Source organism: Lacerta agilis, chromosome 6, assembly GCF_009819535.1.
Source record: "Lacerta agilis isolate rLacAgi1 chromosome 6, rLacAgi1.pri, whole genome shotgun sequence".
NCBI classification, from domain to species: Eukaryota; Metazoa; Chordata; class Lepidosauria; order Squamata; family Lacertidae; genus Lacerta; species Lacerta agilis.
Genome location: NC_046317.1, coordinates 62,484,866 through 62,509,752, shown reverse-complemented (window position 1 = coordinate 62,509,752; position 24,887 = coordinate 62,484,866). Strand labels below are relative to the sequence as shown.

Here is a 24,887-nt window from a genome sequence, read left to right as displayed (position 1 = left end):
ATGTGAAAAACTGTTTTTATTTCCACCTTTTAAAACCTATGTGTTAAAGTTTGTATAAGAGACTTCATTAACTCTTCAAATGTTAGTAGAAATATACTGGTAAATAAACATAGCCCTCCTTCACAGCGTGGTTGATATCTGACAGCATCAGTGCATCAAGTTCCTATCATCGGAAAGCAAATATGTTCACCGTCTAGCCATTCCCTCTGGCTGTAAATGTTATTAGCCCTTGTTCTGTTAATGAAACGTGTTTTAGTTTGGCCTGCTTTCTGAATGCATTTTTTATCGGCCTTTCTCTACTGAAGTTGATGCAGAAATCTAATAAAAATAATAATCTGAAATGAAAGTAGTGGTTTTCTCTTTTTGCTGACCAACATTTCAATGCAAATTACATGTATTAGCTTCCTTTCTCAGATATATCTCGGATGGTATGTTGTGCATAACCTGAGTTTGGCCAAACTGCGAGAGGCAGTGAAGGATAGGCGTGCCTGGCGTGCTCTGGTCCATGGGGTCACGAAGAGTCGGACATGCCTGAACGACTGAACAACAACAACAATGTTGTGCATGGAACAGACTGGTTTGGGATGTGGAGGGGGAAAGTCTATGGCTCCAAAAAACATCTGCACTAACAATGCAATGAATGTGTGCTCAGCAGTGCTTTTTTTCTTAAAAAAAAATGTTTAGGGGTACTCTCATTTTCCTACTCATATTGAAATACTGCCCCTCAATGAGGCCAAACTTAGATTCGCAAAATGTTTAGGGGTATGCGTAACCCTGCGTACCCCCAGAAAAAAAGCACTGCTGCTAGGATATATACTAGTAGCATGTTGAGCCATGTGAATGATGAGCATGGCATGTTTTGATCCTGTGCATTGCACCTCATTCAAGCTGTAGTTCTGTATACAAGCCCCAATGAACTTAATAGCATATCCAAGTAGACGTGCATAGGATTGTGCTTTTACTCTTATTTTGCCATTTCAATATTTGGTTGCACTCCTGCAAATCCAAAATACATAGACAACCTGTGGCTCTTCCTTGTAATGCAGCATTATTTCATTTTGGCTGTGGTGGAGGGTTACTGCTTTTATCTTTGTGCTGCAGACTTAAATGACTGTGTAGTTTTGCTTCACTGACTACCCATTTTCTTAGTACACTGTATCAGTTAGGGAAGGTTTTCCCCAAAAAACCCATATCATGGAACAAGTTCTTCAGGAAGCCAAGCTAGCTGCCACTTGTTTCTTACAAAGTCCTTTTTCAGATGACTGGTATGTCGTGGTATATGATATTACAAATATACCTGCACTTGCAGAGCAAGGAAAATGTAAGGAAAACAGTTTGAGATAGCTGTGGTACATGTTTATATAGGTGTCAAAATGGCTGCTGGTGGTTTTTTACCTGTTTAATATTGCAATCTTACACATGCTTACTCATAAGTTAGTCCCACTGAGTGCAGTGGAACCTACTCTCATGTAAGTGGGTATAGGATTGCAGCCTAAAGTGCTCCATGTTCATTGGACAGCCATGCCAGCCTCCACTGGTGGAGAAGGAGAGGATGGGCTGGATTGGAACCACTAGACAGAAGAGGTGGGTGGAGGATCCCACCTGAATTAAAAGTATTTATTTGTATGTGTGTTACTTACCTGTGAATTAAGTGGCTTGGCTGTGAGAGATGTAGTCCAAAACTGTATCAAATCAGCTAGTATGAGCCTCAAGAGCACAGATACCAAGAAGAGGTATTTCCAAGCTCTTACAGTGTTTAAATCAGGTGTGAGGAACCTCACTAAACAACTCTCATCAGCCCCAGCAAGCTGCAAAAAAGAAGGCATAAACAAAAGGTGAGGAATCTCTCCATTTGGCCCTCTGAACTCTTCCCCTTGTAACCTGCTTCTCAGCACCACCCTCTCTCCCCCCAGCCACACCTTACTTCTGGCCAGAATGTATCACTGAACACTGATAATGCCTCTTGCTTGCCTGGATGGAAGATGGAGCAAATTGGCTCGCATTTTCTTTAATAACAGCAATAAAACAAATAGATCCAAATAGTCCAGTAAAACCTACAATATAAAAAAATATTTTGGCATAAGGCAAATTGTTTTAGGATTTCTGTTGTTGTGGAGCATTAACTTATCCATTGCTGGACATAGTCCATATTGCACCTTTCACTCTCTCACCTCTGCAGATTTTCCTGGAATACTGTAGAGGCATACAGTAATTGAAAACGATGTGCCTTTTAGCACTGCTGCTAAAGGTACAAGAGCCCCAACAGGGGCTGGGGAAAGGGGATCAAGCCAGGGAAAAACGGAACATTATATGTAAGCCATCCCTTTCTCATCTCTCCCTCGGGCAGTACAGAGTATCACATAACGCTGAACTGAAGCTGGTCTTGCACTGAGGTATCTGGGCTTGTGCTGAGATGAGCAACTGCCTGTCCCACAAACCAAGTTCCTGAGAAGTTTCACATTACTTCTCCTTGAGAGCCCTATACCGGTAGCTTTCTCTGCTGCCAAGATACAGCAAGCAGGTATCAGTGGTTCTAAAGCAGGTTTGGGGAGCCTTTGGTCCTCCAGATGTTGAAAACCGCACCTCTCATCAGTCCCAGCAAGCATGGCCAAGGGCCGAGGATGACGGGAGGTGTGGTTCAGCAAAATCAGGAAGGTCAAAAGTTCCCCTCACATGTTCTAAACAGACAAGGTGGGGGGGGGAGCAGGGCTCCACCGACCCCAACAGACACACACACACAAATCTTGCTTTAAGCTCCATCCATGAAACTCTTATGTATGTATGTATGTATGTATGTATTTAATGAATTGAATTGAATTGAATTTATACCTACCACCCTATACCAGGTAGCCTATATAAATTCTTGCCTGCATCGTTGCACTGGCTCAAGTGGGGTGCCTTCTCATCTTACATTTTTAACCCAGCCAATACCTTCAGCAGAAACTACAGTATTCCCAAAATATTGGCAGGTACATTGCAGCAACATTGGACAAAGGAGTGCACAAGAAAGCAGGAATTCATGTGGACTTGTAGCAGCCCGTTCAAATGGCTCTGTTGGTTCTGAGATCATGGCAGCTAGCCTTGTTGCCAGCCATCTGCAGAATGAAGCTTTTGTTTTGATTGATTGATTGACAACACACACAAGCTGCGCCTTTAAACATGGGGACCTGGAAGAGCGGAGCTGCGAGTGCAGAGGGAAGATAGGAAAGAGTGGGGTGCTGAAAGGAAGGAGATTAACGGTGAACGGGCTGCCAATGTCTCCCATAGAGAGTATTTTGAGCAGCGCGCCTTTACAGCCGGCGACTGAGGGGGGCGGAAGGGAGCGAGCGAGCCCAGCCTCTTCCTATCATTGGGTGGGTGGCGGCAGCTCTGGCCAATCGCAGCGCGCCTTCTGTGGAGGCGGGAGACGTACAGCCGGTTGAGCGGCGGCGATTCTTTCCTACCTGCCTGTCAATGGAGCGGCGGCTCTTCTCGCGGCGGCTGGGTGAGTAAATGCATAGCATTTGAAACCGAGAGCCGTTGGCCGTCAGTTGAGCCGAGGGGAGGGACAGCTCGTGTTGCCTGGTCACCGCTCCATTGCCATTTGATTTCAAATACCGACCCCTCCTTGGCATGGCATATAAGGGCTAATAATATTCATGGCCAAGGGTGGCTCCTTGAGATAAACGGTACTGAGGGGCAGGGATATGGGCTGGGCCGGATTTAAGTTTGATGAGGCCCTAAACTACTGAAGGTAATGGGGCCCTTTATATGTCCAGCTGTCCTTTGTCAACAACAAATTGTCGCTGTTTTTGTGTTGAATATATGCTATACAGTATGGTAATTTATGGACCTAATAGGTATCTAAAGCCATTTGCACATAACAAAATATATATTTTATCAAAGTAATTGTTGAACTGAAATACAATTAAGAAGTATATTAATAGTGAAATGCAATTAAGAAGGATATTAATAGTGAAATAATTATTAAGCTCTTAACTTAAAATGATTTTTATTCATAACAAACTTAATAATGCAAACACATTGGCATTTGGAAAGAACAAAAGTTCCTTTAGAAACACAATTTACAAAGACTCAATCTATTTTAATTGTTTTTTATCTTATGTTTTGGAAATGTACATCCAGGTTTTTTTCTTTAATTTCTTTTTTTGGGGGGGGCAAGAGAGTGGGACCTAAGTTATAGCTTGTTTAGCTTATACATAAATCCGGCACTGGAGATGGGTATGTGTATCTGTGTTAAAATGCCCTTTTCTAGAGCTCCTGTGTCTCGCTGAACTGCTGGCTGACAGGCGGAAAAACAGATGTTCCTAATGCTGCATTGATAAAGCTGCACTTAACTCAATTTTTATGTCTGCTGTGCAGCTGTGAAAAGAGTGGGGGATATAGCACCCTTTTTTGAAGCCTCTTATCTGTTTATCAGCAAGAGGGTCATAGAACAGCTCCCCCCCTTGGAAATTATGTGGGTGGCTAAGTCTGTTGGCAGCAAAAATAACGAAGGGGTGCCACCTTAAAGCCACCTCATTTATTATGGCTTAAGTTTTTGTGGGGTATACGGTAGTTCATCAGAGGCATGGTGTTTGTGAAATGGCACTCTTCCCCACCCCACCGCCAGGGGATGAGAAAAGTGGGGAGAAGCAACATAACCACCTCTGTGCTTGGCAAAATGAGGAATCAACCACAAAAGGGTAGTGGGACTGGTACGGTTTTTTTGTTTTTGTTTTTGTTTCTTACAAACAGTATTAAAGTTGACAACACAAACACCCTGCCATTGCTTTCCCCTGCATGCCTTTAGTTATTTGAGGTTCCCAGAATGGTTTGCATAAAACCAGGTGGATTAGTAAAATAATAAAAGCAGTTAAGCACAATTAAGACCCTACTGTGGGACTTGCTCCAAAGTAAGTGAGTACAGGACTGCAATTTAAATGCCTCCCCTTTAAATCCAGCTTTAAAAAGCATGAGAAAGCCTGGATTATGTAGAAAGTTTCAACTTTTGCCAAGAAGAAAAGGACACAGAAATGTAACAAATGCAGCCTGTCATGAAGGTTTAGTGATGGAGAGTGCTTTATGTGTATAACTGTTGCCAGGGCATGTAGCTGTTGAAAGGTTCAGGAGACCTGCCAGAAAAAGGCTGTAATCTTAGAACAGCATGCAGAGTATATGGACTAGAATTACCAGGAGCGTTTTGTAGGATGCAGGTTGAGAGAGCCAGTACTTGCAGACCATCGTTGGGTGAATTTGAAGGAAACAGCTGTGGACAGGGCTGGAATAAGCTATCATTGCTGGGCTCATTGCTTGCAACCCTGTCTGCTGGCAAAATGCTTCAGAAAAATAGACTTGACTAGAAAGTGCTAACCAATTCTGAACCAACTACTGTTGTTCCAACTACTTCCTACATCTGCCTCCTGCTGATGGAAGGAGTGAAATTTCATGCATATAAGTGTTTGGTGTGTCTCTCCCCGCCCAAATTGGTAATGGCCCAGAATTGAGCCTTGGCAGGGGCGGAGCAAGGGGGCGGGGGCTGTCAGCACCCAATTTTTGTGTATTGTACCTGCTCTGGGGTGTATGGAGTGTTAGGGGAGGGATAGTACTTCTGGTGGGTAGTTTGTCCAGCTTTGGTCCCCACCCTGCACTCATCTCTTACCTGCAGCTCCTAGAAGCTGTCAGAATGCAACAACAGCCACACCCCAGGAACAGCTTTGACTGGCCCGGCTAAACCAGGTGAGGATAGCAGATGGGTCTCAAATCCTCCTCCATCCAGAGAAGCAAGAGTCTTTATTGGAGTTCCAGCCAGGCAAAAGCACTCCAGGGGAGATGCAGGGCCACTGAGGGGTGTGGCCAAGGGCGAACTTTAGAGGCTAGGTAAAGAAGCGGGGGTAGGGGGGCTGCATTCAGCCTCTGTGTGTAAGATTCCCCACCCTGCTCATGTGGTATATTGTTTCTGCTTCTGCCCTCCAACCACTGCTATTTTGCAACTGGCTCCAGTTGGTAGACTTCAGGGTTTTGTTTTGTTTTTATTTTTTTTTAAAAAGGCCATGCAAGCCTGAAGGTTCCCACCCCTGAGCTAAAGCACACTACACAGACAGAGAGAGTGAATTTCATATCTTACCTGCCTTGGAAGTTGAGAAAGAGTTTCAGGAGCAGTGGAATGTGAATTAGCGGGTTTCAGGGTCTCACATATCCAAATCATTGCATTTCAAAAAATATTTTGCTATGTGTTTTATTTATTTAATTATTTGTAATGCATGTTTTTTTAGTATTGCTTTGCTAAATTGCACCATTGTGGGAATTTGATGCAAGAAGAATTGACAAAAGAAATATGGGATGAGCAAAGCAGAGATCACTTTTCATTGTTTTTCTTAGGCAAGAGCAATTATATAATTACACCTGCCTTGAGCAGTCAGGAGAGGATAAATCAAAACTGTCACTCTGTTTCTCTGCTGTTGTACAAAATTAAAGAGTCTTTTTGAAACTGGAGACATTTTAATGCCATAACTGAAATTTCCCTGTGGGCCTTACAGACTATGCATATCAGATGATCAGATAGTAGGCTAATAATATCTCACTTTTTGTGCAATGTACTCTTCTCTGACGCTAGCAATGGAAACTCTACCTCTAGGCTGGTCATTGCTTCTTGGTCATTTGCTCTTTATTGCATGACACCCCCGGTGGGCACTGGGAATCCCAATTACTAACTTGGCTGCCCATGTAAAAGTGGCATTGCTCTGACACATTTTAGCATGGTCTTCCATGGCAGCACTGGTACGTTGTCTCATCATGGGGATGGGGAATCCCAATTACTAACCTGGCTGCCCATGTGGTAATGCCATTGCTCTGACACATTTCAGCATGGCCTTCGAGGGATACTTTCCATAAGTGCCCTAGGAAATATTATTAGTATTTTCTTCCTCTTCACAGATATGCCCATTCCTTGAAGTCATGCAATGCAATCCTGTGTATGTTTATGCAAAAATTGGTTTACTCCCATTGAGTTTAGTGGCACTTCCTCCCTAGTAAGTGTTTTTGGATTGCAGCATAAGTTACTATTTTTTCATTTGTGCTAATAATAAATTATGATTTAAAATTGTTTTGTGCATGACTTCTCACCCTCAACCCTGTGTCACTAAAGGTACCATCTTCCCTATAATGTCACAGTTCTTCAGTCATTCCTACATAAATATACTGGTAATATATTTCAGTTGCATCTCTTATGGTATTAATTAATCACCTAGGTATTAATAATGGATGATGACACTTGGTGTAACAGTAGTGGTTAGAGGGTATTCTGATTTGTCACACTGAATTTGAGATGCTGTGAGCTGTTTGAAATGCCTGTATGGTGAAACAGCCAATGAGATAATTTTGGATTATTTATAGAACCACTGGTGGATTTTAAAGCTTCAATTCACTCTGCAGATATTAGACAGAATTGTCTCTTTGAGGAACCAACTTCTCACCATCGGCAGCTTGTATTACTTACTGACCAAAAAGATCTTGGAGCACTTTTTCCTTTGTAATCCCAAAGAAGATGGCTGAGAAACAGATTAGGTATGTGTCCTTCCCAAGTTTTTAGAAATATAGTGAGCCTCAATGCAGGCATTGTAGAAACAGGGCAATTGATTTACAGAATGAACATGACAACAAATGCTGTAAAATGGTTGTTTTTTATTTATTTGAACAATAGTTTTATAATAAATTTCAAATACTTGTTTTTGAAAATATTTGAGGTTAAATTGCAACATGTATTTAAGAGCAGTTATAATGGTTATTTTTACATATCTCATAATAGCTAGAAGTATATATACTCCTGAAGAATAACTGCATGTGGTCTGAAATGTACCAGGGCAGCTCTCTCCGTTCCATAAATAGTCTCTCTTGTCTCTCTAGACAAGGTGGAATGAGATACCCAAAGGAACCAGCTTGATTTGACATGAAATAGAGTAAGGGAGACAAGAAAAGAGATGTTGTTGTGGCAGAGAGTCATAAATGCAATGCAATGCTGTGCATATGATGCAGCCCTAACATGCAAGAGTCTTGGTATGATATGTTCATACTGAGCACATAAGAAGCGCTTTGAGGGATGTACATACATTAAACACATATTTAGAAACACTGCATGTTATGGACTGTATCCAACACTGCATGAGTGGACTTCTGTTTGTACAACTGGACTTCTCCCTGCACAGTCCAAAAAATATGCTGTAGAAGGTCCCCAAGACTCTGGAACAGATTTTGAGAGTGAGTGGACTGCAGAGGAAAGGAGAGGAGGAGGAAGTTTCATTGTGTGAGTGGAACAGCAGCTTTGGCTACAACCCTGTATTTTTTCTTGTATGTCACAGATGTGTACCATTGTTGCATATGAAGTGCTCTAAAAGCTTCATTGTAGCAATGCTGAAAGCAACATATAGTCTGTGGCCAGTCTCAAGGAAGTTAAAATTTGTGCATCACAGAGCTGAGTTAGATATAAATCAAATAAATATGCAGTATAACTCTTCTCCAGCCCCTAGTTTTGGAAATTCGTGATTCAATTGCATACAATGGAATTCTGTTTTCTCTTGTTCAGTTTGCCCGCTAAACTTATTAATGGAGGAGCTGCAGGGATCATTGGCGTTACTTGTGTATTTCCAATTGACCTGGTTAAAACCAGGCTACAGAATCAGAGAAGTGGACAGCAAGTATACAAAAGCATGTAAGTGATCACTGGAAATGTATTGCATCTAGATTGACTTAATATTTGAGCAGCTCTTTCACCATTTGCAAGTACCTACGGATAGATGTAGGTGTTGGGAAAGTAGAGATCCACAATTATTAATGGAATGATTCCATCAAGCATGGGTCTTTATTTGTATGTATAAAATAAAGAATAATGTACCGGTGAATGAAATAAGGTAAATAGAAAATGAAAAAATTAGCCTCATTTTGGATACTATGGAACAATAAGGATTATAAATAAGCAACTACCGTATTTTTCACTCCATGAGATGCACTTTTTTCCTCCTAAAAAGTAAGGGGAAATATCTGTGTGTCTTATGGAGCGAATGGTGGTCCCTGGAGCTGAATTGCCCAGGGGCCAAAACCAGATTGTGCTTTTTATTTTACAAAGAGAAAAGGGGGTGTTGAAAGGACCCCGCTCAGCAGCTGATCAGCAAGAGATCGGGAGAGAGAGTCCCGGCTCCCTTTTGGCCCCGCCCCCTTGCCCAGGCCTCCTTTGTTGAATGTGCTGCAGAGGGAGGTTGTTTATTTCCCCAGCGACATGTGACTGGCTGATTAGATTATCTGTCTGGAAACAGTAGAAGCGGCTCCCTTTCCTTAAGATTTTTCAGAAATGTGAGTTGAACCCCATAAAACAGGACTTTTCCTCTTTGCTTTTCCCCTTTTGCAAAAGGAGCTTTGCTTTTCCCCCTTTGCAAAAAAGCTGCAAAACTTTTAGCTGATCCTCAAAAAAACAGGGCTTTTCCCTTTGCAAAAAAAGCTCCAAAACGTTTAGCTGATCCTCAAAAAAACAACAACAGGGCTTTTAGAGGAGGAAAACCAGAAAATATTTTTTTTTCTTGTTTCCTCCTCTAAAAACGAGGTGCGCCCTATGGTCCAGTGCGCCCTATGGAGCGAAAAATATGGTATATGTTGTATTTAAATAGCTATAATGAGGAATTACTTTATTTTTCTTCATAAAATACATATTAGCAAGGCTTGATATGACATATTTTTGTAGTGTATATTACATTGGTCACTGCTGCTAAGCTCTAATATTAAATATGACAAGTGTGTCTTAGTGACAGGTAATCTCTGACTATAGTGTTGTGTCTTGATCAGGTTGGATTGTCTAATGAAAACACTGCGTTCAGAAGGCTATTTTGGAATGTACAGAGGTAAGTCTTTTCCTTGTTTTTGTAACTGGCTATAACTAACAGTTATACTACTTTATGATAATTGGGGACTTATTCATTGGGGTCTCATCCATTATGATTAGGGACTCATCTTGAGAGGTCAGAATTGGAGATCTCAGTGTACAGTATTTACTAGTGAGTTGGCTGCATTGTTTCTGGAGTTTACTTTTAAGTAAACATGCATAGAGCTATGCTCAGACATTTGAAACAAAGATGCGCAAAATGAGATGCAGTCTGCTCACACAACAGGATTTCCATTTGTTCTCCTTCTGCCACAAGCTGCTATTGCTTTTAAGATTGGAGTTTTGTAAATGACTGTATAACTCCAGTACTGTAGCTGATTTGAAGTTTCTGGACTATTTCCAATAACTTTGAAAATGGGAATTTGAGTCCCTGTCACAATAAACAATGTGGGATACCTATAATAAAAATATATTTTAAAACAAAGAAAATCTCCTAATTTCAATTAAGCTTAAGTGTGTATTTATTTTTAGGTGCAGCAGTGAATCTGACCCTTGTAACACCCGAGAAGGCTATCAAACTGGCTGCTAATGACTATTTTAGGCACCTTCTTGCCAAGGATGGGTATGTTAACTTGAGATACTAGAGCTGTCTCATTTGTACCATAAATAAGTTAAGTCTGTGTTCGTTGCGGACTCCATTACCGGTGAATGTGACAAATTGTGCAAGGCTCATTAAACAGTCTTTTGATCACCTTCGAGAGCAGAATGAACAATAATATGTTTATAGCAAGGCATGCAATATTATGAATCTTCTGAACAAGCAGAAGACAAGAAATTATTGAAAACAGAAAGCAAAACTTAACTGTGTGCTGGATAGACTACTTTGAAGGGCCAAAGGGCTGGAAGAATAGGTCATCTTTGTGATGCACATAATCTATCTTGTTCTCATGACTTCTGCAATGCACAATCATTTGTGCATTTCTATGCCAAGCCACTCCTTCCTCGTTTCCTTGATCATTGCTACCTCCAAAGTTATTTTGCTGAACTTTGTGAAAATCCAGATACTGCAAGGAGGATAATATGTATGTATTAAGCACATCTTTGCAAAACTTCATGATTTCAATAACTTGCTGCAGGATGGGCAGGGAAAGGGAGGGAAGATCTAACACAGAGCATTGACATTCCAATATGCAACTCTATATGGACTGACAAAATCTTGTGACTTTGATTGTAAACATAAATATTATAATCCTATGTCCTGATGGGATATTGACTGCAAGAAGCTATTGTGTCATTTTTCATTGGGTTTGATTCTCAAAGCCCCTTGCTAGTCTGAAGATAAACTATGTGTTTCCTTTATACCGCCTTTTCCTTTTCTTGGATATTGTATGCTTGTATATTTTAGTGTTTAAAATAATATTTTAGTGTAAATAATATGTTTAATAAATATTCCTTTTATTACAGGGTAGCCCTTTCTTTATCTAAGGAGATGATGGCCGGTTGTGGTGCTGGAACCTGCCAAGTTATTATCACCACTCCAATGGAGATGCTGAAAATCCAACTTCAAGATGCAGGACGACTAGGTAACAGTTCTTGCATGTTCACACAAAGCTAAAGTAATGGACCCCTGGATGGTTAGGTCCAGTCAAATTTGACTATGGGGTGCAGTGCTCATCTCCACTTTCAGGCTATATATAAGTGTCTGGTATTTTATCTCATCCTGCAATGGATGCTGGCTGCAGAAAGTTATGTACCATAAGGCATCATTTGAATGTATTGCCTAATTGAAAAGAAATGGTAGTCTAAGGCACAACAGTGCTTTAATCAGTTCCAGAACTCAGTAATGCTTCTAAGTTATCGAGCCAGAAAAGTGAAAATTTGAGTATCTGTACTGTGTTATCTGTATAGGAGCAAAATAGGCAATTTATGACCCAGAAATATGGAACACTGTTAAAGAGCAAGGCAAGACACCAGAGGTCAGCACATAAGCTAGAGCTCCCTGCTGTGCAATCAGAATTTCAGATTACAGGAGGAACCTATGTGCATATAACAGACTCCCTTCTTCAGACCTTCCTCAGCTTATAGATGGCTTTTGCCCCATGCTTTCCAGGCACAGGTCTGCACTTTAAAGCTCTGTGTCCAAATGCTTCCCCCCCACCACCACCACCAAAACTTTTTTGCAAGAAACCCACTATTTAAAGCTGAAGCACAATGAATGGCAATTTGGGTTCTCAACAGATTGTTGTTAGCTCCTATTCAGTGATAAAGAGCAGGTTTTCACAGTGAAAGCTCCAGAGCAGCAAAGAAAGTACACTCAAATCTTGGTTCCCAAACACCTCCATTTTGGAACGTTTTGGCTCCCAAAAGCTGAAAACGCAAAGGTAAATGCTCTGGTATTCCAAGATTTTTCAGAAACCGAACGTCCAACATGTCTTCCGCTTGAGTGCAAGAAGCTCCTGCAACCAATCAGAAGCCGCACCTCGGTTGTCAAATATTTCGGAAGCCAAACAGGCTTCCAGAACGGATTACGTTCAAGATCCGAGGTTTGACTGTACTTGTATACAGAGCTGTAAAGCACAGGACACACCTGGAAAGTGTGGAGGAAAGGTAAGAGTGGATAAGCCCTTAGAATGTCCAAATAGTGCTTATGTTTCACTATCACAGAGCTGCTTATAGATTTTGATACAGGAATTGAAGGGATTTCCAGGGATCAGACCTTCAGGTATTCAGATTTAGAATGCATCTCAGACTTGTTTATGTTCAGGGTGAAATCATAAAATTTCAGGAGACCAATGAGCCTGACATATTTTTTAATTGTGCTTTCAGCATCTCAGCAGCTTGTGAGCAGAGTTCCTTGTTCATCTCCTGGGTGCAAGCTTGTAGCTGTCAGCCCTGTTCTAGCCAGAGCATATAATGTAGGACCAATTACCTTTCCAAGGAGGATATCTGCCACACAGATAGCAGTCGAGCTTCTGCATACCCAGGGCATTAAAGGACTTTACAAGGGTCTTGGAGCCACCTTGCTGAGGTAAGGATGGAACATCTTGTCCTTCCCATTCCCAGCCCAGTTTTTACAGTATGTGGCTTTATAAAAATGCAATAACTCTTGTGTTCTAGGGATGTCCCATTCTCGGTCATCTATTTCCCACTGTTTGCCCATCTGAACAGAGCAGGACACAATTCCCTGGAAGAGAAAGCCCCTTTCTTTCGTTCTTTTCTTGCTGGTTGCATGGCCGGTTCAGTGGCAGCTGTGTCTGTCAATCCCTGTGATGGTAAGAGAAAATTTATATCTCATCTCTTTTGTGTTTCTGTGTTTCATGTATTTAATGCTTCTCCATACAGTAGTTATAGGGAAATATTGGGAAAAGTGGATTTCTTTGTGAATCTCTGGAAGCTACCCTTCCATCTGTTAGGGCTTTCTGTGTAGGGAAGCTTGTTGTCTTCAGAATAACACAGTGCTTTAATAAAGGTAGAAAAGAATGAATTTTAATATGCTGTAGTCACAATGTTCTCAGGCTTGCCTGCATTAGTCTTCTAACCTGGCAAACAATATTTTTATTTTGCAGTAATAAAAACTCGTCTTCAGTCAATGGGCAAGGGAAGAAACGAAGAGAGTTATAATGGAATTATTGATTGTGCACGGTAAGTAATAAAAGCACTATGAATAACTGACTGTTCAGCCAGAGTGTAAGCAAATGTTTATAATGTTAAACAGTATGTTAAATGTGGAAGAGGTTTGTTGTTTAAGAATACATGAAAAGTACTTATATGCATTCATACTAGGCCTTTTAAGCTGATATTCAGACATATGAAGGCAGTTTCCCCTAATTTGCCACTGTAACCTCTGCAGTCAGAAGGCAGCTGTCAATCTGATAAAAGTAGGAGTAACTGATTGACCCTAAGCACATGGCTACAGTACTTCCAACATGATTTATCCTGGAATATGTGCTGAAGAACCAGCTGTCAAATATCACAACCATTGCTTGAAGTATAGCCATACAGAAATGGTTTTCAGTAGCTTCCATATGGAAGCTATACCCTTTGAGTTGACCATAAACTTGTAGGAATCATGCCAATTTCTGGTGTGTTCCTTTCTCTTTTAAGACTTCTTTTTATAGGGTGAGAGATGAATTACAGCTGTAGGAGGGAATCAGGTCTTCAAGCTTTTGGCAGGAGAACACAGAGAGATTTTTGGGTGAATGTTCAGATCTGGACACTGGAGTTGTGAAATGATACGTTCAGAATTTAGTAGCCAAGTATATATCTGGTATTGTTTTCTCTTTCAGGAAACTTTGGATGAAGGAGGGTCCCTTAGCCTTCCTTAAAGGGGCTGGTTGCCGAGCCCTGGTCATTGCACCTCTTTTTGGTATAGCTCAAGGTATTTACTTTATTGGTGTTGGAGAATTTCTTATTGAGCTATACCAGTATGGAAGACTTTCTCCCTAGACTTCCTCCTTGTTCTTTGGACCTACTGGAATGAATCCACAAGAATCACCAGGCAAGACACAAGAAAACAGTGAAATTTCAGATTGAATTATCAGTGTTTCTTCTGTCAAAACTTAGACTCAAAGCCAAGTCCACCTGAGCTCATTAAATGTTATCAGGCTTTGGAGCCAGACTGACTAGGCACATAGTTCTCTAATGCTGATGTGTCTCTTTTTCTTATGAAGTAAAAAGCCAAGAGTTGTGACATAGTAGGACAGTCATCTGAATATGTAGAATGCAGCATGCATTCTGGGAGTTATAAGACTGAAACCTCTGGTAATGGAATGGCAATGGCTACTTTTTATTAAGCCTGGCTATGGGAGGATGTATCAGAAAACATTTTTTATGAGTGGAACAGAAAAAGAAACTTTAAACAAAATTATTGGGGGAGGGCACTTGCAATCGTTCCAAACATGGTAAACTTATCTGCTGTTAGCAAAGATTTTAAAAATGGGAACAAATTTTGTGAATTTTTTATATCTGTCTTTTATAACATTACTTTACACAGAGTAAAGAATTTGGTTCCTGTGGTGACTGCTAAATACAGAGCAATGTAATACAATACAAGGGTTAACAGGTGAAGGAAGCAAGATAGGCTATCAACCTAAAGGTTTTCAGAAATGCTCTCTGGAACCTAGTTATAGGGACTAGCAATCTCTGTAAGCTACATGTTGTGCAAATAAACTGCTAAGCAGTTTTTCTTGGGCTGTTGCAGCTATGTTTTTGTGAAGCTATATTGTAGGTTTTACTGTTCATAATTAACTACAAAAGTTCTGTATCAAAGGTGTGTGTTTTTCTAATGAATTATAAGATGGTCTCTAGACATACCATGAATAATGTGTTGGCAGTGCAAGAATTATCATTTTTCTTTGCTCTTATCCTAGCACAATAAAATGGTTCAGACCAGTTCTGTGTGTGTTGTCTTTCCTGTGACTTTACTAAGTACCCTTTGATATTTACATGTGTTACTCACAACTTGGGTGGAACTGTTTCTATTTTTCCTAAATCGCTTATTCTTCTATTGTCACACATTCTTATGAATACATTTGTGTAAGCCTTGCCAATTTTCTAGATGAATTGAAATGACCCCAGTCTTCTGAAAGACCTGCTTTATCCATATAGCTCACTAGGCAACCACCTGTCACTATTCAGTTTCTAGCTATACCCTGCCTGCCCCCCCCCCCGCAGTTGTCTACCTTCATTATACACATTACTATTTTATATGGCTAATTAACAATGTTACAATTAACACAACTGGCACTCTAGTCCAAAGAAAACCAAGAGTCCTGTGGTACCTTAAGATGACCTAGTTTATTAGAGCATGAAATTTCTCAGAATCATAGAGTTGGAAGAGACCCAAGGGTCATCTAGTCCAACCCCCTGCAATGCAGGAATCCCAGCTAAAGCATCCATGACAGATGCTGTCTACAATTATTTGTGACATAGTAAGATAGCCTTTGGAGTGCCACAGGGGTCTTGATCTCCATGGTTATTAATACTTGACGCAGCAATGGCAAAGACTGACAAGCAAATCACAGGAGCTAATGGAATATTGGTGTAGCTGTCAGTGCTGAGAACAGCATAGCAATTCTGGCAGAACATACAACTTCCCCCCTATGTCAAGGCATGAATGGAAAGGGCTGGCTTGTTTTGCTTTTCCTCAGGAAGGAGAATGAATCCAACAAAGAAATGTGGATTCCTTGTGTCTGTTTGTACAATCACATGGTCAGAGGCACCTTTGTAACACTGCTGGAAATTATTTTTGTGTCTGTGAGTCCTAGGTAAAATGGAAAACACAGCAGCTGATTATTTTTTTAAAAAATTGTCTAAAAAAATTTACATAACAAGTGTTGTATATGCTAACCATTCTATTTATTCTTGGATGCCCAAAACTTGCCATGTGACATGAGGGATAGTGTGTCTTTGTGCGAGAGAGAGAGAAAAAGAAGGGGCCTCATAGGTTATGTAGCTTCTGAGGTGTAGTGCAATAATCGGTGCTGCTTGCCTCATGCACACAGTCGCTATAGTCAGTGTTGCATTTCCCACACTTGCAGCTCACGGCCACAGGATAGGAATAGTAGGAGACGACATGGTGTTGACAGCCAGGGATCATCGCGGTCTTGTACACTATGTCCTTGTATGTGCACACTTCCTGGGACAGGGCGCTCTGGGGCAGCAGCTTCTTACCATTGCTGTCCTGTAAGAGAATGCCAGTGGTTATTGCTTTTTGCTTAATCCTACCCAGATAATTTATGTTGTGCTCAGACAGAAATCTCTCCATCTCATCCCTCCCCAACGGTCACATTTTTGTAACTGTGCTGCTGAAGCAAGAAAGGCCATTTCATCCTTGTGAGTGGTTTTCAAGCTATGACACATGCACAGTCCCACCATAATGTTGAATTTGTGGTTCGAGCTTGGTTCCTTGTGTGGTTCCTTGGTATGATAATTTGGGGAAGGGTTGCTGAGTAGGATCAAATTCCTAAATATGCACAAATCGGTTGTGACCTCTTGGCCCTCTTTTGGTTTGTACCAATACTTTAATAGTTAATCTGAAATTATATATCTTGGTTTTTTCACTTTCTGAATTGGCCCTCCACTTTTCTAGTGGCCATTTGTTTCCTGAACATCTGCTCATTCTTTCAACATTTACTTTAATTAAACTGGTGGAATTTTGCTAACCCTGCTTTTCAACCTGTTGCTTAGGAACCCTTTTGAGTGCAATTTTCGCCATGCCCTTTAATTTTTCAGATCCAATTTGTTGCCAACACATACTGCTCTTAGTTTCCACCCATCAGTTATTGATGGTCATCATAATAACTGCAATTCCACACACACCCCGGCCACATTCTTCTCACCTACAGCCCTTCATCACTGTTCTTTTGTTTTGGTTGATATTTATGAGTGTCATATTGATTCCACACCTCTCTACCCCCACTCCTGGCACTGCACAGGCAACCATTACTGAAGACCATGAGGAAGAGCTACTACAACACCAACCCTAAGCCAGCATCACATAATGAATCATAGAGTTGGAAGAGACCACAAGGGCCATCCAGTCCAACCCCCTGCCAAGCAGGAAACACCATCAAAGCATTCCTGACAGATGGCTGTCAAGCCTCCACTTAAAGACCTCCAAAGAAGGAGACTCCACCACACTCCTTGGCAGCAAATTCCACTGTCGAACACCTCTTACTGTCAGGAAGTTCTTCCTAATGTTTAGGTGGAATCTTCCTTCTTGTAGTTTGAATCCATTGCCCTGTGTCCGCTTCTCTGGAGCAGCAAAAAACAACCTTTCTCCCTCCTCTATATGACATCCTTTTATATATTTGAACATGGCTATCATATCACCCCTTAACCTTCTCTTCTCCAGGCTAAACATACCCAGCTCCCTAAGCTCCCTAATGAGTGAGGGCCTGCTGTGTGCTGGTGGGGTGAAGTCACATTCTCCACTTCCTTTAGTGCCCTATAACCCAAATGACTAACCCAAATTTCATGAGAATAAAAAAGCAAAAAATAATTCTTGAATGTGCTCAAGGAAAATCATTTCCTTAAAAATTAAGAAAATGTCATAGTAGGAACAAGATGATAGCTTGCGACAGATAACTGTCCTTGATCACCTCCATATCTCTGAAAAGTCCATTGATTCAAAGCCTCAACTACCCCAATGTCTTCCATTTCACCTCCACATTCAGTACAATGTCTCAAACCGTTATATCACCTCATTCATCTTTTCTGTTGTCTAATAATCCTTTGCTATTTACTCCATAGGTCCTAAGCTACTTATTAAAACTCTTTTTTTTCCCCTAACCAACCAAGAAGGGAGTCAATAGTGTGTTGTAAGAACATACCCGTGTCATGCAGTATCCTTCACAGATCGTGGTGTTGATGGCCAGACAGAAGGCACATTCTCTCTTCTCCACGTGGATGATGTACTCAACGGGGACACAAAGGGACATGCTCTGCCCCAAAGTCATGGCAAAGACAAGGAAGAGAGAGGTGAAAGGGGCAGGATTCATGCTGCATGCAAAAACAAAGCAAGGCAAAATCACATTAGACATTGTGAAGTCAGGAGTAGCTTATTAACAAAATATAAGGGACTTTCCCAGTCTCTTTTTTCTGTGCAATCAGGTACATGGGTTCTCTGTGTACATAAACATAAAGAATAACTAGTAAGCTATTTGTGCCCTAGCTAGATTGAGGGAGGGTAATTCCTAGTTAAACTATAATATGTACACCTGCAAAGACAAGGAGTATCTTGAAGAAAGACAATTATCCTGACACAGAGAATCTCTGCATCAAGGCTACCTTGCCCTTCTCTTCCTCCTGTCATTCCCATGCCTTGCATATCTAAGGATCAGCAATGCTTAAAAAGTACCCCTGAGCTTCAGGGTGCATGCACATATAACTTGGACAATAATGACTATGTTCTGCCAATCATACAGTAGCAAGCATTCTTAAATGTTGGAATAAAGAAGCAATGGAAGGTTTTTGAGCTTCCTTTTCTTTAGGCTGAGCAGAGAAACACATAACATTCAGTACATGGTTGCCTCAGTCTAAAACCTCTGTGCAAACTAAGAACAGCCCCAGTAAAACCAAAGTTAATGATACAGTAAAAAGAGGTCAAACGTAATGCTCAGGATTTGTAAGCCATAAGCTAGTATTATAGTCATCGCTTGAGAAAATAGAGCTCCTTTTGCTAGGAGTATCAGGTTGAATGAACAAAGCAATGACAGAATGGCAAACCTGTGGCTGATGCCACAGAATGCTCCCTAGGAAAAGTTCTTTTTCTGAGGGCTGCTCCAGATGACCTATTCATTGAACATTCATTCTGATTTGCTTGCAGAAAGCTTATACAGAGGTTAGACACTGAGCAGTATCCATTTTCCTCATCCCGTCAGCACAAGGATACCTACTTGTGCTGACGGGATTTTCCCTCCTCTTCTCCCTGCGTGCACACTCTGCAGCCTCACCAAATCTGCTTTGGATAGTTTGGAGAACTGCCAGAACAGATTTAGCAGGGCACAAGGGAGGAGAAAGGTGAATTCTATTGTGCAAGCAGAAATCCTTGCATTGTGCATACATTTACTTAGTGCTAGAATGGATACAAGCCCATGTCTGGTCTTTAATGATCATCCATCCTGATTTGCTTGTGCAGTGTCCATACATCTTCCTGCAACTCATTAATTCATTCCATGCTTTTCAATACATTTCCTGTGACTTTCCTTACTGCAAGCATTCTGTCTTTAAAAAAGTAGATTTGTTGTACTAGGGTGAGCAAGCAACTTAATTGCACAAGTCTAAATTTATGATATACACTTAAATCCCTCCTGCAAAATGGTGACAGTGTGGATTCTGGAGGCACCCTGACAGTAGGGCACAAGTTGCCAGCATCTACAAATATGCAGTCATTCCTGAATTCCCCACATACTTACATAGAGACAAAACCTGGAACACTGGCCAGACACCCACCTATCAGCTGTGAAGTGATGCCAAACTGGAAAGACCGTCAACCGGCTCTTTCCTTCACACAGGAACCAGATTCTTCATTGATTCTGCTTCAGACGCAATAAGTCCAGCACAAACTCTGAGTGCATTTTATACTCTTCTGGTTAATTCCTGGCTGATCTACCTGTTTATGTAATTGCATTAATTGCTACTTCTAATCTCAGTAATATCTACTGAAGATTCATACTTGTCCATTCAGGAAATGTAATTGAGATACGGAGAACTATAACATCTCCGCCTAGCAGCTGGATGGCAAAGCTAATTAATTTAATATTCATTCTTCACTTACCACAACATGAAAATACATATATATGGATTTAGGAAAGCCTTTGTTGACATTGGTAATTGTCAGGAAAGAACTGCCATGGAAGAGAAGCAGACCCAGTTGGCAGATCAGGGGGTCTTACGATAGATTTGAATGGTGATGGAAGAACAGAGAGATCTATATGTGAAATTCTCAGCAACCCTTAACAAACTACAGTGGCCAGAATTATTTGAGAGAAAGAATGTGCTTCATATGTGCCTTAAAGGTATAGGAAAAGGTGGGGACACCGGACACTGGACACTCCCCATGATGGCGTGAGCTCCCGTTGCTCTATCCCAGCTCCTGCCAACCGTTTCCATGTGCTCTGGTTTCTGTCACAGTGTTCTTCTGTGCCAGAAGCAGTTTAGTCATGCTGGCCACATGACCAGGAAAGCTGTCTGTGGAAAAACACCGGGTCCCTCGGCCTGAAAGCAAGATGAGCGCCGCAACCCCAAGTCACCTTTGACTCGACTTAACCGTCCAGTGATCTTTACCTTTCCCTTTTTTTAAAGGTATGGCATGTATGTGGCCTCAGCTGAAGTGTGGATCATGTGACTGACTGCATTGGGCTGGTGACTGGTTTATTTGACCGCAATGCCAGAAGTCATTTTCATTATTCAGTCCATGGAACATTATTGTTTCTCCTCTCTTCTCAAGGTCTCTAAAAATAGATCTACATCATGGCAAAAGGGGCTTAAGTGTCCAAGAGCAACACTAATTAATTTGACTTTCTATAATACTGTAAATCTCTCAAACATATGCTATGATGAGTCAAGTACTTTATTTTGGTCGTAGACCAGCATAAGCAAAACATATAAATAAATAGCATAACAGTATGTATCTAAGCAAATAATTATTAAATAATTAAATAATTAGGAGCAAGAACCAAACATATACATAGAATACTTAATTAAGCATAGATAATGGGTGAGTAAAAATTTATAAGAAAAATTAAAAGATTGGTTAACACAGCTATATGGGGTGGACTTCAGAAGTGCAGATCTAACAATATGGGCCTTCAGTTTAGGACTGAATTGTAGCATAGACCATTCTTCGTCAACTATCTATCATGGCAGCACAAAATCTGGCAACTGAATATGTGATTTCTGGGCTCTTGTCCTGTAGTAGTAGTGTTGTTCTGAACACCCAGGAAACTTACAGGTGAAACTCAAAAAAATAGAATATCGTGGAAAGGTTCATTTCTTTCAGTAATTCAACTTAAAAGGTGAAACTAATATATGAGATAGACTCATGACATGCAAAGCGAGATATGTCAAGCCTTTATTTGTTATAATTGTGATGATTATGGCGTACAGCTGATGAGAACCCCTAATTAACAATCTCAGCTTTGGGGTTTTCATCAGCTGTACACCATAGTCATCACAATTATAACAAACAAAGGCTTGACATATCTTGCTTTGCATGTCATGAGTCTATCTCATATATTAAACTCCAGTAGCTAATGAAAACAATTGCTTACCGGTACATAAATGGACTTTTCCACGATATTCTAATTTTTTGAATTTCACCTGTATACAATATGGGTTGGATAAACCTAGTTCGGATGTCTGTATAATATTGGCAATGAAGAAGGGCATGGTCAATTTTTTCCTGCTGCCCAGAGCCACATGGACATGAGTTTGTTATTATCTCAATGTTATATAATCTTTCCCATGTGGCCCTAATTCAGAAATGGGGGCCCACAGCAGATGGGTGGACACTGGATTTCTGCAGGAAATAAATTGTGCAAGAGTCCACAATTTTAGCAAGATAATGGTGCATTGGATTGAGTGCAGCAATCATCACCATGGTAAACAATGGGTTTACATGAGCAGGTTCTATTTCTTCTTTTGTTCAGTTTTGAAACACTGGTGGGACATTATTTTATTTATTTAAAACATTTTTATTGCACCCTTCAGCAAAATTTATTCCAAGGAAGGAAGGAAGGAGAGAGAGACTAGTATGGAACAGAAAAATCAGCAATACTTAGAAGTAGGTAAAATGTACTTTTAAAGCCAGTAGATGAACCTTCCAAAAATTGTTGCAACTCCTATCAGCTTTGGTTAGCATGGCCGGTAGTCAAAGATGATGGGAGCTGTAGCACAGCAACATCACCTTTTTCTCCAAGATTCTCTCTCTCTGCCCCACTCAATTCTCACAACAACCTTTGAGGCAGGTTAGACTGAGAGATAGTGGCTGGCCCAATAGACACACGGTGAGCTTCTTGGCCGGGTAGGGATTTGAACCCTGATCTCCCAGGTCCTAGTCCAACACTCTAACCACTACACTACATTGGCTCTAGACATACTCAGTGTCTAGACTGGCAGGGTTTGTGCAGACCATCATGAGAGGTGGGTTGTAAATATTTTAATATAAAAATATTATTATTTATTATTTGTGTTAGAACAAATAAAATATTTAGATGTCTTAAATACCAGACCAGCTTCACAGCTCCTCAGCTGAAGATTCTGACAAGACAATGAGGCAAGAGACTCCATATAGTAAAGGTCCCTTGCACTGGGTTGTAATTATGCCTTTTTCTGAATACACTCCTCTGTTATGTACCAAATCTTTCCACAATTCCCCTCATTAAGAGACTTCTTCAGGATCTACTATACTGTGGTAGTCCAGCTCCATTTCTGATTTATCTAAGGCGCACTTGCTTCCCAGCTGGTTATATGACTTGTCCATGTGCCACTTAAACTCTAGGATCTCCATCCAATGACGGCCAGTTTAAGTATTAATCATTCATCTCTAACCTTTCTCCTAAGCAAAACATCCTTCTCACTGACATCAACGAGTCGCACTTTCATGAAACAGAAGATACCGCTGCCGTGTTGCCGTCAGATGAGTAATCCTAGGAACCCAAATATCAGGGCACTGGATGTGCCTCAATGATAAGCAATGCTACAGAAAATGCAAAAGATGAATATTTAAAAGCAGACAAGACAATGATGTCACATTTGTTGTAAAAATGTGCCAGTATTCTGAAAAGATTGTTAAGGGATGTAGACCTAATTATTCTGCTACAGCACACAACGGAGGGACAACGAAACAAAACAAAGCCTGGAAGATTTGTGGAATGAAAAGTTAGGATTTCAGAAGGAAGTCACAATGGGAAATGAAACAGTATGCCCGCCCCGAAACTTTTGCTTTTTTATAAATATTTTTATTCATTTTATAAGAAAAAACAAACAAGACAAATACTAAAACAAACACAACACAATTAATTCTTATATAATCATCACGTTTTCCCTCTAACATCTTGGGGCGACTTCCCCCGATCTCTCCTTACTGAATTTCATTTCTGTTCTTCATTGACAGATTCATAGATTAACCAAATATCCATTATTATTCATTTACTTGTTAACTCATTATCCATTATTATTTACCTAATACATTTTAAATTATATATCACTTATACCCTACTTGCTACCTAAAACCTATAACTACTTCCCTAGGGACTCTAAGATTTAAACATTGCAATGTTTTTTCAAATAAATTTTAAATTTCTTCCAATCTTCCTGCACCATTTCCTCTCCTTGGTCACGTAGTCTCGCTTCTGGTTTCTTTAAGAAGGTGTCTTTTAACACCTTTTTCATTTCATTATAAATCCTTTTCCAGAAGTCCTTTATTTTGGGGCACGTCCACCACATATGGTAGAAGGTTCCTTCTTTCTCTTTACATTTCCAGCATTTGTTATCTGATGTATGATACATTCTAGCAAGTTTTACTGGGGTTAAGTACCACCTGTACATCATTTTCATCATATTTTCTCTCAGAGCAGTACATGCAGTAAACTTGCAACCTTTCTTCCACAACCTCTCCCAGTATTCAATCATAATATTCTGCCCCACATCCTTAGCCCAATCAATCATTACAGATTTCACTTGTTTGTCTTTCATATGCCACTCCAGCAATAAATTATACATTCTGGAAAGATTCTTACTCTTTGTGTCCAGCAATTCCGTCTCCAATCTGGATTTATCAGTCTGAAAACCTGTATATTTGTTATCAGCTTTAAACAATTAATTGATCTGATGGTATTGCAGCCAATCACTTAGTTTATCTTTAAGTTGGTCATATGGCTTTAATTTATATTGATTATCAACTTCCAACAATAAGTCACTATATTTCAACCATTTAGTTTCCATGTTTAGCTTCTTCAAGGCCTTAGCTTCCAAAGGTGAAATCCACCTAGGTGTTTTCCTAGCTAACAAATCTTTATATCTGATCCAAACATTAAACAATGCTTTTCTAATTATATGATTCTTAAATCCTCTGTGGGCCTTTATCTTATCATACCATAAATATGCATGCCAACCAAAAACATTGTCGAAGCCTTCCAAGTCTAGCAAATCAGTATCTTCCAGCATAAACCAATCTCCAAGCCAGCAGAATGCTGCTGCCTCAAAGTATAACTTTAAATCTGGTAGTGAGAAGCCACCTCTTCCTTTAACATCCATTAGTAATTTAAACTTAATTCTCGGTTTTTTCCCCCTGCCAGATAAACCTAGACAATACCTTTTGCCATTCCTGGAAACACTTCATATTATCAATGATAGGCAGTACCAGAAACATAAACAACATCTTTGGCAACACATTCATCTTGACTGCAGAAATTCGGCCCAACAATGATAACTTTGAATTTGACCATATCTCCAAATCTCTCTTAATTTCATTCCATATCTTTTCATAATTATCCTTGTACAAATTCAGGTTTTTTGATGTTAAATTCCCACCCAA

At 40.4% G+C, this 24,887-nt stretch overlaps 2 protein-coding genes across 6 annotated transcripts; one reads left to right on the top strand and one right to left on the bottom strand.

The window, feature by feature from the left end:
- Nucleotides 1–3,405: 3,405 nt before the first annotated feature.
- LOC117048782 (mitochondrial glutamate carrier 1-like) lies at nt 3,406–15,239 on the top strand. 3 transcript variants are annotated; one of them, XM_033153043.1, is made up of 10 exons: nt 3,406–3,484; nt 7,414–7,545; nt 8,561–8,686; nt 9,811–9,866; nt 10,379–10,469; nt 11,312–11,430; nt 12,674–12,875; nt 12,965–13,119; nt 13,414–13,489; nt 14,134–15,239. In XM_033153043.1, exons 2-10 carry the CDS (start codon nt 7,526–7,528, stop codon nt 14,291–14,293), a joined length of 1,005 nt encoding a protein of 334 aa, XP_033008934.1. In that variant the 5' UTR covers nt 3,406–3,484; nt 7,414–7,525; the 3' UTR covers nt 14,294–15,239. The 3 variants fall into 3 exon arrangements, with proteins under 3 accessions (XP_033008934.1, XP_033008932.1, XP_033008933.1); XM_033153041.1 differs by having other exon boundaries at nt 3,410–3,484; nt 7,375–7,545; XM_033153042.1 differs by lacking the exon at nt 3,406–3,484 and adding an exon at nt 3,523–3,668.
- A 985-nt stretch (nt 15,240–16,224) lies between these two features.
- Nucleotides 16,225–23,269, bottom strand: TSHB (thyroid stimulating hormone subunit beta). 3 transcript variants are annotated; one of them, XM_033153046.1, is made up of 3 exons: nt 19,765–20,368; nt 18,181–18,349; nt 16,225–16,529 (listed from the first exon to the last, which is right to left on the bottom strand). In XM_033153046.1, exons 2-3 carry the CDS (start codon nt 18,346–18,348, stop codon nt 16,287–16,289), a joined length of 411 nt encoding a protein of 136 aa, XP_033008937.1. In that variant the 5' UTR covers nt 18,349; nt 19,765–20,368; the 3' UTR covers nt 16,225–16,286. The 3 variants fall into 3 exon arrangements, with proteins under 3 accessions (XP_033008937.1, XP_033008936.1, XP_033008935.1); XM_033153045.1 differs by having other exon boundaries at nt 19,802–20,368; XM_033153044.1 differs by lacking the exon at nt 19,765–20,368 and adding an exon at nt 22,901–23,269 and having other exon boundaries at nt 16,233–16,529.
- Nucleotides 23,270–24,887: the final 1,618 nt, after the last annotated feature.